This window comes from Corylus avellana, chromosome 5, assembly GCF_965113065.1.
Source record: "Corylus avellana chromosome 5, dhCorAvel1.hap1.2, whole genome shotgun sequence".
Lineage (NCBI taxonomy): Eukaryota > Viridiplantae > Streptophyta > Magnoliopsida > Fagales > Betulaceae > Corylus > Corylus avellana.
In genome coordinates, this window is record NC_142494.1 from 2,123,581 (window position 1) to 2,139,043 (window position 15,463).

Here is a 15,463-nt window from a genome sequence, read left to right on the forward strand (position 1 = left end):
TGAGTAGAAAAATATATTTTTGGTCGTTGTGATTTGGGGTTGTAACAAATAGCTAAATCACAACCCTCCTTGAGATGAGCCAAAAAAAAAAAAAAAAAAAGAACAAACAAGGTTATTGCCATCAAAAATACTTGACCGAATTTATTATGTCACGTCAACAGCAATTATATTATGACAAGTGTCGCTTACAATTTGAAAAAATAAAAATAAAAATCATTCTATCTTTTAGACAAGCACCTGAACATTCTATAGAGGAGAGTGCATCAACACCTCCATTTTATACCGCAAAGAAAGTGTTAACTGATGTGAGGTAGAGAAATGAGATGGATAAACAAATATTGTAAGAGTGAATAAAACAAGTAATGATGCAGTTAAATAAATTAGAAATTGATACTTGTAAATGAGCATATATTGATATGATCAAAGACTTACAATTTACTTGATTGATCAATGAAAGTACAAATATTTTGAGATTATTTAAAATGTTGTTATATATCTTGAAGGGTTTTTACAAAAGTGGATTACAAAGGTAATGGGTATATGGGATGGAAGAACTAATTTTTAGAATGAGTATTGTGCAACTTGCTGAACCTCTGAGAGCCATCTCTTAAATAGACTAGAGTTCTAACTGGAATCATTGCATGATTGACTAAGTGACTGAACTTTTATAGCATGGTCACTGAAAGTAGATTCTTGCTACTTAAAAAAAAAAAAGTAAATCACACCAAAAGTGTGGTATCGAAGCTGTAAGTGTCGTACCATCAGTAACACCATCACGGAAAAACAAAAGTAAAGAAATTTATCACAAAAGTAATAAAATAAAGAAACATTTTGAGAAAAATGATTTCTATACAAAAAGTAAACCAAAGAAAAACTTGTCAAACAAAATACCACAAAAAGAATCAATTTTAATATATGTATATACTAGTTTTTTTTTTTTGTAAGTGACACGTGTCAAATATGATTGATGTTGACGTGACACATAATGGATTCCATCAAATTTTTTAACAGTATGACCTTTTTTTCTTTTTTGATTACCCCAACAAGTATTTGGTTACTTTTTAAACCTCTATAAACCATTTGTCGTAACTTTAAACCATAGAGACTAAAAGTGCTTTTTTTTTTTAATTTTTTTTTTTATTCATTTTTTAATTTCGTCTACTAAATTGATATTTGTCTTTAGAGCATATGTTTTTCACATGATATTTGTTCTTGGAGTAGGTGATTTTCACGTGAGAACCAATGTTCCAAGGACAAATATCAATTTAATAGATTGAGTTGAAACATTGAACTTTGCCCATAAGAAGCACATACTAAGGGCTCCTTTTTAAGAAAAATTTATCCTCCTTTTTCCACTTAAGATTATAGAAAAAAATGATCATTTCTCAATTGAGTAATATTATTTTTTATATTTATTTATATCACTTATTTCACACCGACTAATATATCACATTTTTAATATATATATATATATATTAAGTAATTGAGATGAAAAATTACTTAAATAAAACAAGTCACATCAATCAATCATTTGTTTCATGTTACCAATAGAATGTGTCAAATGCAATTAAGGACAAGGATATTTTGAACTCCTTTGGTTGTAATCTTTGGTTTTACCAGCCTAATACTCCATAATCCATATTGTACTTCATCCACGCCAGTATTTATTGTCCTTTGAATTATATAGCCCATTGTCAAGTTTTCAACCACAGTAGTATGTGATAAACACAGCATTGAGAGACCACTAAGAAAACAATGATGAATAAATTGAAAAGTTAAGATGCATTTAACACATTTGAGATTTGGGGGAACCATTTATGGATCTCTAGCCAGGCCAGGCCACTAAATTTTGATTCGAGACCAGTCTAATCTTGCTTTTTGAAAGCTATGATGAGTAGATGGAAAAAGTTGCATGTGATGAACCCATTTGCTTTTATCCACAACTAGCATAGAATCTAGATTATTTATCAATCTTAATCATATAGAGTTTGTCTAATCATATACTTTTAAGAGAGGTTAAAAAAAAAAAAATTAATTAACTTTTTGATGGCCAATGGAAATTGACATTTTTTTAGTTACTATCAACTATTCAACACACCCAATATAGATGGATTTTGTCAACTCCTCTTCTTTTACAATTAAATTAACATAGGGATAAACACAATGTTCAAGATATATTGACTTTTATGATATTATCTTCAAAATATATATTTTTTCTGGTATAGTTAATTAGGTATTACTCCAAACACTATATGCTAGTTGTTCCCTTTAGTGGAGTATGTGGGTTCTTTTGCAACACCTCTTGGAGATGACTTAAAGCAATAACCCATAAATGCTTGCTTGGCCTCAGGCCCCTCCCCCCAAATAATTTAAAAAAGAGAGAGTCGGCGAATTATTATAATAATTATTATTATTTTATTATAAAAGCATGAATATTTTAAAAATTTTAACAAAATTTAACGTAAAAGAATATAATTAAAAAAAGGGTGAAAATTTATGAGAGTTTTGTAAAATTTTTCCAAAATAAATTGATATTCATTAACATCAAGATGGATACATCATTCTTTTACTCTTAAGAGAGAAGGTATTACTCGTAAGATAATATCAAGATGTTTATCAATCATCGGGCTGACTTATTAGATTTTGAAGCTTAAGATGATAAATTTAAGTAAGACATTTTTATAGAAAATGGGAGGGAAATTATAGGTGGATCATGAAGGGAAAGTGATGGCATCCATATGTACTACAAAGCGACACATTTCTACCCCAGGTATAGCGGCTTGGTAGGTGGTGGAATTTAGTAGAGATATGGAATTTCAAAATATCATGATGGAGGGAGATGCGCTTAAGATAGTTCTTGTGTTGCGAAAAGACGGAAGCTACTAGAGCATATATGGTATGGGCATTTGGTGAACGATACAAAAGTTCTTCTAAATAGCTTTCGGTCATGATTTGTGTAACATGTCAAAAGAAATGTGAACAAAGCATCGCATAGGTTAGCAAAGATGGCTATCTCTTAGCCCTTAGACTAAGTTTGGATGAAAGATTTTTTTTATTTTCATCCGTGATATTGTATTTGCTGATCAATAAGCTTTTCTTGAATAATGAAAATCTTGGAGATTCTATCAGAACCAAGGCATATTTCTATTTAAATATTTAATTAAACAATATTTATTTAAATTTTATATATTAATTCTTAAACTTTGAAGATTTGCGGATCACTTAAACTTAAAGTGAAGTCAAGGAAACAGTCAAAATGAATTGGTCATTTATGAAGACTAGATTCAACGACTCCTAACATGTTAGTGCTGTAATCTTTATGTCTTGCATCTCTTAAACACAAAAGTACAGAGATATTAATTCCTAGACGGATTAGGGGTTTTACAGCAACTTGGATTAATCCTATGTGAAGGAAATTCATTTTCTTTGCTCTAAGTTTTTTAATTACGTCTTTAGAAAGTAATTGACATGTATCATGATGTTTATTTAAAGCATAAACTTGTTCAACTGTTTTTACGCTGTAATCATTGCTAAATGATAATGGTGAAAAACTTGATTTATAAATTTCTTTAGTTGGGACCTTGGGTATATTCAAATTATGTGAATCTATATTCGCTTCAAGAATGTTATATTCTTCTTCATTAACTATATCAGATAAAGAAAGTAAACTAGATTTAGAACTCATAGAAGAAGTAGATCTAAACAGTCTAAACATAATTCAAAATATTTGTTAAGAACAAGACAACAAAATTGAAGGCTTTCTACTTTTAAATGTTTCTCTTTAACGAGTCTTTTAAGTGTTCTGAAATAACTATTTGTGTGTCATATATATATATATATATATATATATATATATATATATTACACTATAAATATTGTCCATCTTTCTTTATTTGTATGTCTTTGAAATGTAAAGTAGCAAAACAATAATAAGCGCCTAGCTGCCTAGCCTTTGAGCTGCCCTTTTCAATCATTTTTCTTGGAGATTACTATCCCACGCCACGCCCCACTCAATGCTTTATTTATTTTTTTTAAATAACGAAGAACCTCTTTAAAGGCAAGGTCATATCGTATACCTACTCCTATCAAATAAACTTCGTACTCGTGTAAATTAATACTTCCTTCACATGGATTTTGTCTCGTTGATTGACTCCAATAAATTGTTTGGACCCAAGAAGATTCAAATTTTAGACTTAATGAAAACACTACAAAGATCAAGGCTCTTACTACTTGAGCCAGCCTCTTAAAGTTCTTCGCTTAGTACTTGTTCCGACACAACTATATACTAACAAATTCTATAGAGGATTAGTTTTTTTTTTTTTTTTTTTTTTTTTTTTTTTTTTCAGGATTTCCTATTCTAAAATTATGTGAATTCATGTTGTTTCTTGCATTGAACAGCTAGAAAAATGTTGTGGCAATAATGGCATGTTAACAATTTCTTCCTAAAAGACTTTTATTTTTTTATTTTTGAAGAGACGTTTATTCTTTAGAAAATAAAAATAAAAAAATATATTTTGACTCAAAACTTTTCTACAACATAAAGCACAGGAACCTAAAAAAAAAATATTAATCCTCATTAGTAACATCCACATTTGTAATAAATAGCATTTTTCAAGTTGTTCAATAAATTTACTAGACATATGCAACAATAATTATCACAAAACTCCCCTTCTGGCCTTCTTATGCCAAAACTCATCAAAGCTATTTGCGATAATAGTTTTGGCAATGCTTTAATCTAACGGCTTAGTGTCGATTTCCGTGCATTTTTGCATACTTGCACAATATGAAAGGGAAAGCATGGTTCCACCAAGTTCTTGATTTGGTGGCCAGACTACCCGGTCTCGAATCCTTGGAGGCCACTCTCAACTTTCAAACTCTCTAGCTTCTCCGCTCTAAATTAGGGTGACAATTTATGTTTACGTGTTAAGTTCGTGTTATATCAATGTATGCGTTTAATATTATATAGATTAATTCTAACTCAACCCATTTAATTAAACAAGTTAAACTTCTCTATCATAACCTTCTAATTTTATATTGAGTTCATGTCGGGTTCGCGGGTTATGTAAAAAATTGTCATTCATTATGTTATGTGTTGGTTCAAGTCGTGTCGAGACATGGGTATAAGATTATATAGGTAAACATAATTCGACCAATTTAATTAAATGGGAAAACTCTTTAACCCTAACTGTTGTGCATGCACTTGTGAGAATTATGTCCCACATTGAGAAAGTATAAAAGAAAGAAAGAAGTGTTACATATCCCAAATTTTCCTCCCAAAAGTTAGTTCCCAAGTGATGTATCACCATCTCATGAGATTTATTATTTTGAGAAGTGTGTCACCAACTCATGGGATGGTGACACATCATTTGGGAACCAACTTTTTAAAGGAAAATTTGGGATGTGTAGTATTTCTCAAAGAAAAATAGTAGTAATATACCTAAGTGGACTCAAGCCCATTAGCTTTAGTTTTTGGGCTAGAAGTGGTGTCCTAATATGTATATTAACTTACTCTAGTTTGACTCCTCCTTGATGTTTCTCTTTCTAACAATTGATATCAGAGCCCATGGTTTAGCTTCTGCTGTTGTTGATATGAGTGTCTTGGTTCGATGTGTTTGGTTTGACTCCGATAAAAAGAATAGTTTCTCTTGGAATACGCGTGACACTCTTATGTATGAGGGAGTTTGTTCAATGTGGTAGAGACTCAGAAGTGAGGAAAGTTTTGTTGTGCATACACTTGTGAGGTTTGTGTCCTACTTGTGAGGTTAATATACCTAAGTGGATCAAAGTCCATTAGCTTAGGCTTTCGGGCTATAAGTGGTATCCTAATATGTATATTAATTTACTATTGTTTGACTCCTCTTGGTATTTCTCTCCCCAACAATTGGTATTAGAGCTCATGGTTAGCTTCTGTCACAATTTAATTTCGTGCCAAGTTTGCAGATTGTGTCAAAAATTATTAACCCTACCCAAAACAAGGTATGAAGCAAAGAGGATTAACTTGATAAACCTCATCACGTACTGCTCTACTGTCATGTAGCATTACTCTAGATTCTTGAATTATACAATTTACTTATTAGAGAAATGCTATATACACTTTCAATCCTATACTCTTAAGTGTACATTCAATTGCAATACACATTATTATTGAATTTTTGATGAATCACTATTAAAATTTGAATTTAATTATTATTTTCACTAACACATCATGAAATGCACACTTGAAAGTTTGAAAGTGTGAAAGTAAGAGTCTACTTATAAACATATGACTATTTCTATTAATAGGTGCTTTGATATTAGCTTACAAACTTTAGAAGAACCCATAAACTATAAAATAGACATTTGGTGATGACTATTTTAATCGATATAATTGATGCTTAAGAAATATGAGGCCATGACCTTTTCCAGCAGTGAAAGTCTCTTAAATGATATTTTAAGAACCTGTTTAGAATTGTGTTAGAAAAATAGATATTTTAAGTCAAAAAAAGTTTTTAGATAAAAGTTTCATTTTTAAGTTTTTGTCAAAAGTGCATTTTGACAATTTTTTGGTTTTTTGGACCTTTAAAAGCACTTTTAATTTTTTTACCAAACGAGTTTTTTTTTTTCAAACAAGCTTTTTGAGTGTTAAAAGCACTTTTAGGTGCTTCAATTTTTGGGCCCTAAGTTATTAGATGAAGAAAACATTAAACGTTAGTGGAGATGAAAGCAAGCAAATAAAGTGCAGTACCATGCTGCTGAGATGCTAGAATTGGATTCTTCTTCAAGAGAATCCTTTGATGTCCGTTTATGCTATTCTTTCGATTTAAATTTATATTATAATAAAAATTTAAAATTTAAACTTTGTCTACCTGATTTTTTTTATTATAATTAAAAATTTTATGTTGGGTTATTCTACATCGGTTGTAGAAGGGGCTAGTAGTTATTAGTCAGTTTATAAGTATGAAGAAAAACCTCACTTCTTGAACTAGCTTTGAGATTGAGAGAAGCCTAAGACCACTTAACATTTTATTTATTGAACAACTAGGGTCCGTTTGGCATTGGACACTTATTATTTGTTACAAAAATTCAACTCCCAACAACACTCTTATTTTTTACCTCACTTTTTATTATTATTTAAATAAAAAAATACTACAAAATAATTTTTTTTGAACTTTTTTATACTTGACATTTTTTTTTTCACATTAATTAAAGTCAATGCCAAACGGTGCCCTAGATCTTCCTAATTGAGCTCATATTTCGATGAAATGTTTCATGTGTGAACTTTTGGCTGCTTGTTGAATTCCTCCCTCGTCCACTGTGGACGTGGCTTATAAATTTTACTTTGCAAGAAATTGCAGGGAGTAAAAAAGACTGGAGAAGACTAAAGAAGAAGAGACATTCGGAGTGTCCCACCAACTTTTTCTCTCCCATCTCCCCAAACCTACTTTTCCCCACTCTTCTTGAGAGTTTACCCCATATGGCTACATGGCCTATATTTGAAGAACATGAGAAAGAGACGATGTCGTTTTGCTTGGATATAACTTATCAAATGGTGTCGCGTTGCTAGGTTTGCCTTTGTTGTTTTGCCCTAGAAAGGGTTTAACACTCCCAAAAGTGAAACATGAGACTGTGAAAGAGAGAGAAAAAGAGAGAGAGAGAGAATATATATCAAACGGATGGATGGGTTCATATATGGAGGGGGTGAGACTGAAAGACTAACATCAATCACCAGAAAAGGACGGTTGAGATTGATTACCATCAATTACCAACACCACCAGCTGGTTAAACATCCACAATTATTTGCCTAAATTGTATATTAATTAAATCTCATATGACATTTGTCTATTTGTTATTTTAAATTTGAGATTTTTAAGATCTAAAATATTAAATTTTAAAATATGTCTTATTTTAGACGCTTAAATTTGATGGATATATTTAAAATTTTCAAATTTAAAGAAAATTCTAAGAAAAATGTATGTCTTACTTTTTTTTGTTGACATGTTCACACAAAAAAAGTGGAAGGAGAGATTCAAACTAGTGGCCTCTAATTCATGAGGTGTGATTTACAGTCGATTGAACTACCCTTTAGAGACAAATATATGTCTTACTAAATAGTTAGAAAGTGTAATATTCCCATCAGGCCAGCAAGTGTAATATTTACATAAAAGTTTTTTATGTTATTTGCACAAAATACAAACAAATTCCCATCAGGCCAGCAAGAAGCACAAGTCCATCAATCCCATTTACATTTGATCCTTCCCATAAGCCATCATTAAGCAACTTTTCTCTCTCTGTCTCTCTGTCTCTCTCTCTCTCTCTCTCTGAATGAATGAGGCAGCAAGCAATAGTAAGCTGATCAGTGGAAGTTCAGTAAACGAGGAGGTGATAAGAAGCAGCTTTCATCGGGAAGGAAAGGGTCTCAGACACTCTGAGTAGAACTAGCAGAAGCGCACGTTAACCCCGCGTGCAACCTTCTGTGCTCGCGTCTTAACTCTACTCTCTCTCTCTCTGTCTCTCTGTATCACACGGAGATAGGCAGAGAGAGGGAAGAAAGAGCTACTGTTTCTGCACAGGAACAACAGAAAAAAACCCATTTCCAAGAGACTCTGACTCCCACTCTCTGCTGCTCTCTTAGGATTTTCTGCAGAAAGACTGCAAGTTTTAGCATAAAAACCGGGGGAGGGAGGGGGGGTATGATGAGATGAATATGGAAGGAGGAGGAAGTAGTATGATGAGGTTTGGGGAGAACGAGATGAATATGATGATGAATTCTGGTGTGGAAGCAATGAATAAGCAGTTTCTTCCTCTTCCTATGAGCGAAAATGTTTGTTATAGCCAAAGGGCATCAGCAGCTGGTTTGATGCCTGACCAAGATATGGAGGAGACCACTAACAATAGTTGTATGAGGGCTAAGATTATGGCTCATCCCCTCTTCCCTCGCCTCTTGGCTGCCTATGCCAATTGTCAAAAGGTCTCTCTCTCTCTCTCATAATTATAGGCCCAGTTCATGGGAACATGTTGAATTCTCAGTATTTTTTTTTGCCTTTTTTTTTTTTTTTGTTTTGGTGTGTGTGTGTGGATGAATGAGCTTCTTGCATAAACAGCTGAAAACAACAGAAGAGACTACAGTCTACAGCAACAGTCTCCTAACAAAATCCAAAACAACTACAAACCCCAAACCAATTTTTTTTTTTTTTTTTTTTTTTTTTTTTTAAATGTTCTTAAAGGAATAATCAGAAACATGTTCTTAATTTAAACCCCTCAACTGTTTCTTTCTCCATGTTGTTGATTTCTGCAATAAAAGTCTCCTCTAGGATTTTACAGTGAAGGGTTTTTTGTTTTTTCCACTAGTTTTATTTGCATGGCCATGTTGTTCTGACTAAATAATTGTAGGTTGGGGCACCTGCTGAAGTGGTGGGTAGGTTAGAGGAGGGGTACGCTAATTCTGAGGCAGCTATGGATGGAGGTTGCATAGGTGAAGACCCTGCACTTGATCAGTTTATGGAGGCCTACTGTGAGATGCTGACAAAGTACGAGCAAGAACTCTCTAAGCCCTTCAAAGAAGCCACGCTTTTCTTCTCAAGGATTGAGTGTCAGCTCAAAGCCCTAACTGTTTCTTCCTCCTCAGATTCTGGCGGTGACATTCTTAAATCCTTGGTTTTTTTTTGTTTTGTTTTTTGTTTTGTTTTGTTTTGTTTTTTTTTTGTGTTTTTCAGTTTTAGCTGTATATATAGGTGTAACTTTTCAAGGAAAAATAATAATTTGAGTTTGATCAGACTATACAACAGGAAAGCTTTTGCTTGGAGGCTAGAGGGGTACTAGCTAGTAAGCTAGATGGCTGATATAGATATCTCTAGCCTTTTCGAGTTTTATTTATTTATTTTTTCTAAATTATGATGTGTTTAAGAACATATGAAGGAGTGATGGGAATACAAGTTTTTCGAGAGTTTCAGGAATTTTTTTAAAAGAAAATGAAAAATCTTGGGGCTTGATAGAGACAATAATTCCCATAATGTAATTAGGGTTTTTAATTCCCATAATGTTTTGTCTCTGCACATTTCTGCAGCAGTTATAGGACGTCCAGTCTTTACTAGAGAGAGATTTTTGAAATTTTGTTGGTTCTAAAAATAAAAAAAATATAAAAAATCCCATAATGTAAAGGATTTGTGAAATGGGTCTTTTGCCTGAGTCATCCATGTTCTAATTCCCATAAAGTAATTAGGGCTTTTAATGAATACGGAAAGTTCATCATGATTATCGTTTGGTTTTGCAGAGAAGGTGAATTATACAGTTTTTGGTGTCTTAATGCGCCATAAATATTTTTCAGCGCACAGAAACTCATGTCTTTAAATGCATGTCTTGTCATGACCTTTCATTTCCATACATGAATCTTTCTTTTGTTCACTTTTTCTTCATGCAGATGACATCCTTTGCTGTATTTTTCGATTGTTTTGATAAGAGTCTACAATAATATATATATATATATATATATATAGTAAATGGACTTGCTTTCAATTTAGGTCTCCAAGATTGAGTCAAATTTTGGACGAGCATTTGTTCAGTAAAAGCAAGCTTTGGCTTGCCAAAAATGGGTCTCTAGCTATACCTTTATTCTGGTAGTATTATGAATTTCATTTATGAAACTGTGTTTCTGTGTACTTTGGAGTAAAATTGCAAACTTGTATGCTTTCTTCAGTGTACATGTATTAACCTTCTTGAAATTTCCTTTACTAAGTTTATTATCAGTTAAGAAACCTCAATATATGATGCATTCATAATTATATGTATCAGACAGATTTTTATAAGTAATCGAAATTCATTAAAGCGTAAAGGACGCCGAGTATACATGAAGTGAACAAGGTAAATACCTAACCAGAAAAAGAAAAAAGATTAAGTAAATCATGAAAACTAGAAATATGGATACAATCATAAGCAACTATCAAGTCGTTAAGGGTTTTGAAGATTTTTCACCGTTCTCTCACGGTCTTCAAAATTTAAATAATTTATTTCTCTTCAGATACACCACATTAAGCAAGACTGAATCATTTTTCGTAGTACTATACTTTAAAAGACAACCTAATTGCCCTGGTATCCTAATCTCATATATTTTCCATGTTGCTCATGGATTCTTTAATGGTTAAAAAGATTGGTATTTTCAATTTTATCAATACCCTTCCTACTGTTATACTTCCAATGTTAAATTGTTGATCCTGATATCTCAAATCCTTTGCTGATGGTGACAAATTGATCACATTCTTTCTTCTTGTTGCTTTAGGCTTTAATTCTCTTTATTCTTTTTCATGATATAGATTTCTATTGCAAGATAAAACTACTTATCTGAAACTTGTACTTTCAGTTTTCATTTAAATAATAGTACTTTCACATAACTTCATGCACCTCTATTGTTGGATAATGGTATTTGTAAAATGAGTTTTTGCAGATTCACATAGTAGTTTGCTTATCTTCTTGACTTGCACGGTGATCATATAGGTCAAAATGGATATGGTGAGGAAGAGATTGATGCAACGGACAATGTCATAGATCCTCAAGTTGAAGACCGGGAGCTGAAAGTTCAGCTTCTGCACAAGTACAGTGGATATTTGGGCAGTCTCAAGCAGGAGTTTCTGAAGAAGAAAAAGAATGGGAAATTGCCAAAGGAAGCCCGACAGCGGTTGCTGGACTGGTGGAGCAGGCACTACAAGTGGCCGTACCCATCGGTATCTTTAACATAAAATCGCTTGCTCACATTGTATTTCTGAAATGAATGTTAGAATTTTTTGTGATGTTTTGGTATTCATATTTCAATGGGGATATATTTTATTCAACCATATAACAAGAGATTGATTTGTTTGTTGTTGTTATAATGCAATTTCGCGCGGTTATGCAGGAGTCCCAGAAGGTGGCGCTTGCAGAATCCACAGGTCTAGATCTGAAACAGATAAATAATTGGTTCATCAATCAGAGGAAGCGCCATTGGAAGCCTTCAGAAGATATGCAATTTGTTGTGATGGATGCTACTCATCCCCACTACTATATGGATAATATTATGTGCAATCCCTTTCCAATGGATTGCACCCCTATGCTCCTTTGATCATCACATTTTCCTAATCACTGTAACAATGTAACTCTTCTGTCTTGAGACTCTGATGCTTATATTTTAAGTGCTTGACTATTAAGAACTGCTTGTATCAAAGATTACCTGCATTTATATTTAGCACCTTGCAGGGCTACTTTGCTAGATTTGACACTTGCAGCTGAATCAAATAGATGTTCAAGTAATGCACTCATTGACGTGACGTGTTTTTAAGTGTTTTTTATTTAAAAAAAGAAAAAAAAATTCTTTTAAAATATTTTAAATTTGTCAATATAAAATATGTGTGATAAATGAGTGCAAAAAATAAGATTAGAATGCATGATGCTCCTGTAGTTGTTGTTTGGCGACCGCAACTGTGCTCTCTAGTCAACAAAGCATGTGGTTTGATGCTGTCAACCCCCTTTCTGCCTCGGCAGTAGGCCCTCCACCAAGTGGTGAAGGTGATGGTGCCGAAAGCTTCAACAGCCTTGTGTGGCGTGGTTTGTATTTTAGTGCTTTAGAAGTATATTTAAAATCAAAATTTAAGGGCTAAATATGTTTTTTTTTTCTCGCTTTGTCACTTAAGATAGTACACTGTCTATGCCTTCATCCATTTTCTTTTCCTTTTTTTTTTTTAAGGCCTTTTTGTCCCATCCATTTTATGCTAAGATATTTTAGAAGTTTGGAACTCCTGGAAACCATTCTGCATAAATTAGGGTATTAGATTGGGTGCAATACATCTTTTTTTGGGGTTATCCATTTTAAATAAAGAGTTCACAACATGACACTAGTGCAAGAAATATAAAAGGTTGGGATGACGGTCACCCTCAAATTGGCCATTCAGGCTGCTAAACCACTCTCGTGTCAACAGAGTGGTTCAATCACCTTTAAATTAGCCATGGCCGAATCATTCTCTTTGGCCATTGGGGAGAGGAAGATCCAGTTGCCAAATCACCTTATTTTTGGTTGTCGAGGATTGTCCAACTATCCCATGGCTCATGGGTGGTCAAACCACCCTACGGGATATCACCAGAAAATTGCCTTTTTTTTTCCTTTCTCTTTTTTAATTTTTTTTAATTTTTTAATATATATGTATTGCTTTTGATGGGTATCACACCAGATGCAAATCCTTAATAAACTATGTTTAACAAAAGGCCATTGATAAAGGGCCATTGCTTCCAAAAAGGTCTTTGTGACAGTAGACAATAGCTAGGCTGGATTCTCTCCTCTCACTCCCCCCATGTGAGAACTCTTTTCATTTCTAGTATGAGACCTTCTGGCTTCTTCACCCCCTAGTGATCAGTACCGCCTAGAAAGGAGGAAGAGATCCACCTCCTCGTCTCTTCTCTTTGCAAACCATGCCCCTCTTTCTTATTTTCCTTTTCTCTCTCCATTTTTTTTTTTTTTTTTTTTTTTGTTTTTGTAGCCACCCGGCCCACCCCTTTGGCCATGGGTGGCCTCATCACTCTCATTTGACCAAATTGGGTGGGGTGCGCCACCCTCACTATCCATGGGCTAGTTCAACCACCTCCAATTGTTTTTTTTTTTTTTTTCTTCTTCTTCTAATTTTTGTTTATTTAATTGGGGGCATTTTTGAAAATTTTCCAAATAATATGGGACAATTTTGAAAAGTTTAGACAAGAAAATGTAGGTGACGTAAGTGAGCCATTTTCCGTCAAATTAGATGGAAATGACTCAAATGGGTCACATTGCAAATTTTTGATAAAACATTTTTTTGATGTAATCCGATGTTCCCTGAGTGTCAATCATATAGAAAATATTTTTCATCCAACATTGAAGTAGAAATCCTCTTAAAGTAGTTTCGGTTTAATTGTTCTTAGTACTATCTTTCTTATTATGGCTTCCAAATTTCCTTGTTACTGTACATCTACAATAGGAATCTCTCCATGTATCGTCGATTCTGACAGCCTCTTTCTTGCCGTACGTGCCAAGAAGACAATATTGAAATTGACTATATATATTTGGACTTTAAAAAAAAAAAAAAAAAGATATTTGTTTTGCAAGTAGCATGGGTCATTGTTATCTCTTCAAGGAGTAGTTCAATTGGCTGTAGACTACGCCTAATGAAGTGAAGGTTACTAATTTGAATTTTCACTCTTTTTTCCGCTGTGTGGGTATGTAAAAAAAAAAAAAAAAAAAAGAGGGTCATTGTTGGGTCCCCGTCCTATTGTATTTTTTTTTTTCCTTATTAATAGAATCTCGCTAAAAAAAAGAAAAAAAAAAAGAAAAAGTATGTACCTAGCAGCTGGCAACGATGGACCAAACAAGGAAACGAATTAAGCAGCCTGCACAAATTAAGGGAACGTCGTCCATTGAAAACGACATGTCGACGTGAAGATTGGTATTGTCGTCCTTAATTGTTAACATAAACTGTTTGTTCCTCTCTCTCTCTCTCTCACGTTTTCATGCTTGACTTTTGCTTGCAACCAATTATTTGGCCAAATCATCTGTTGCATTAATCTGCACCACACCCAGGTTTCCATAATCTGAAAAACACATTAATTTATTTACTTTCTGCCTTCTGTTGGTTAAAATCCTCATGGGGGATGAAAATATTTTACAAAATCCTCTCTTTCCTGCATGTACCCAAAAAAAAATATCAAATTTACAATTTTATCTGATGTTTAACTGCGTTTTTCAAAATTGTATTTTCGAATCGTACGTTTTGATATCGGTTGCTTTTAAATTGTTAAATTTAGCTTCAGTTGTCATCTTTTGTTCTTGGCAAAGTCGTTATTGTTCTATAAATGACAATGAATAAGAATAAACAGAAAAGAGTAAAATAAGTAAACAGATAATTATTGGGTCGGTGGCATCTAATGCATGCGACAATTTAACATTTATGTCACATTAAAACATTTTTCAAGTTAAAAAAAAAAAAAAAAAAAAAAAAAAATCATTTGAAAAAGCATTAAGGTTGATTGCTCAGATTCTTGATTCTTGTTCTTGCTTATCCGATCTCTGAAGAATACAAAAGGAATTGAGTTCAATGGTCCTAAAATACACCAAATATTCTAAAAGGCTTTCCACTTCCCCAATCTTTAGTGCCTCTTCAAATTTAATAAAACCACTTCCTATAATTAGTAACTTAATGAGATCTTGAAATGCTAGAAGTAGTAACTAATTAATGCCATTCACTTAATTAATTTATTTATTTAATTTTTTTAAAGTGATCTAAAGTTTTATTCCAAAGTCCTCCATTTGTGCCCCGTGATGCATAAGGGATTACACGTGGCTTTATGAGGTCCAACAAATTGATAATCATGAAATCAAGTAAGCTAGTTAGAGTAAAACAACCATGTCTTTTGATATTGAAATAAGATGAAGGCAAACTTGGTGATGTTGAAAAGTTGATTCAAAGGGCTATACATTTGTAATATTTCACAATTTTTT

The 15,463-nt window shown here is 33.0% G+C and overlaps 1 protein-coding gene across 1 annotated transcript; it reads left to right on the forward strand.

Annotated features, from left to right (window-relative positions):
- The first annotated feature begins 8,234 nt into the window (after positions 1-8,234).
- Positions 8,235-12,263, forward strand: LOC132181235 (homeobox protein SBH1). Its single transcript, XM_059594358.2, has 4 exons — positions 8,235-8,947; positions 9,370-9,613; positions 11,467-11,693; positions 11,864-12,263. Exons 1-4 carry the CDS (start codon positions 8,678-8,680, stop codon positions 12,065-12,067), a joined length of 945 nt encoding a protein of 314 aa, XP_059450341.1. The 5' UTR covers positions 8,235-8,677; the 3' UTR covers positions 12,068-12,263.
- The last annotated feature ends 3,200 nt before the right edge of the window (positions 12,264-15,463 follow it).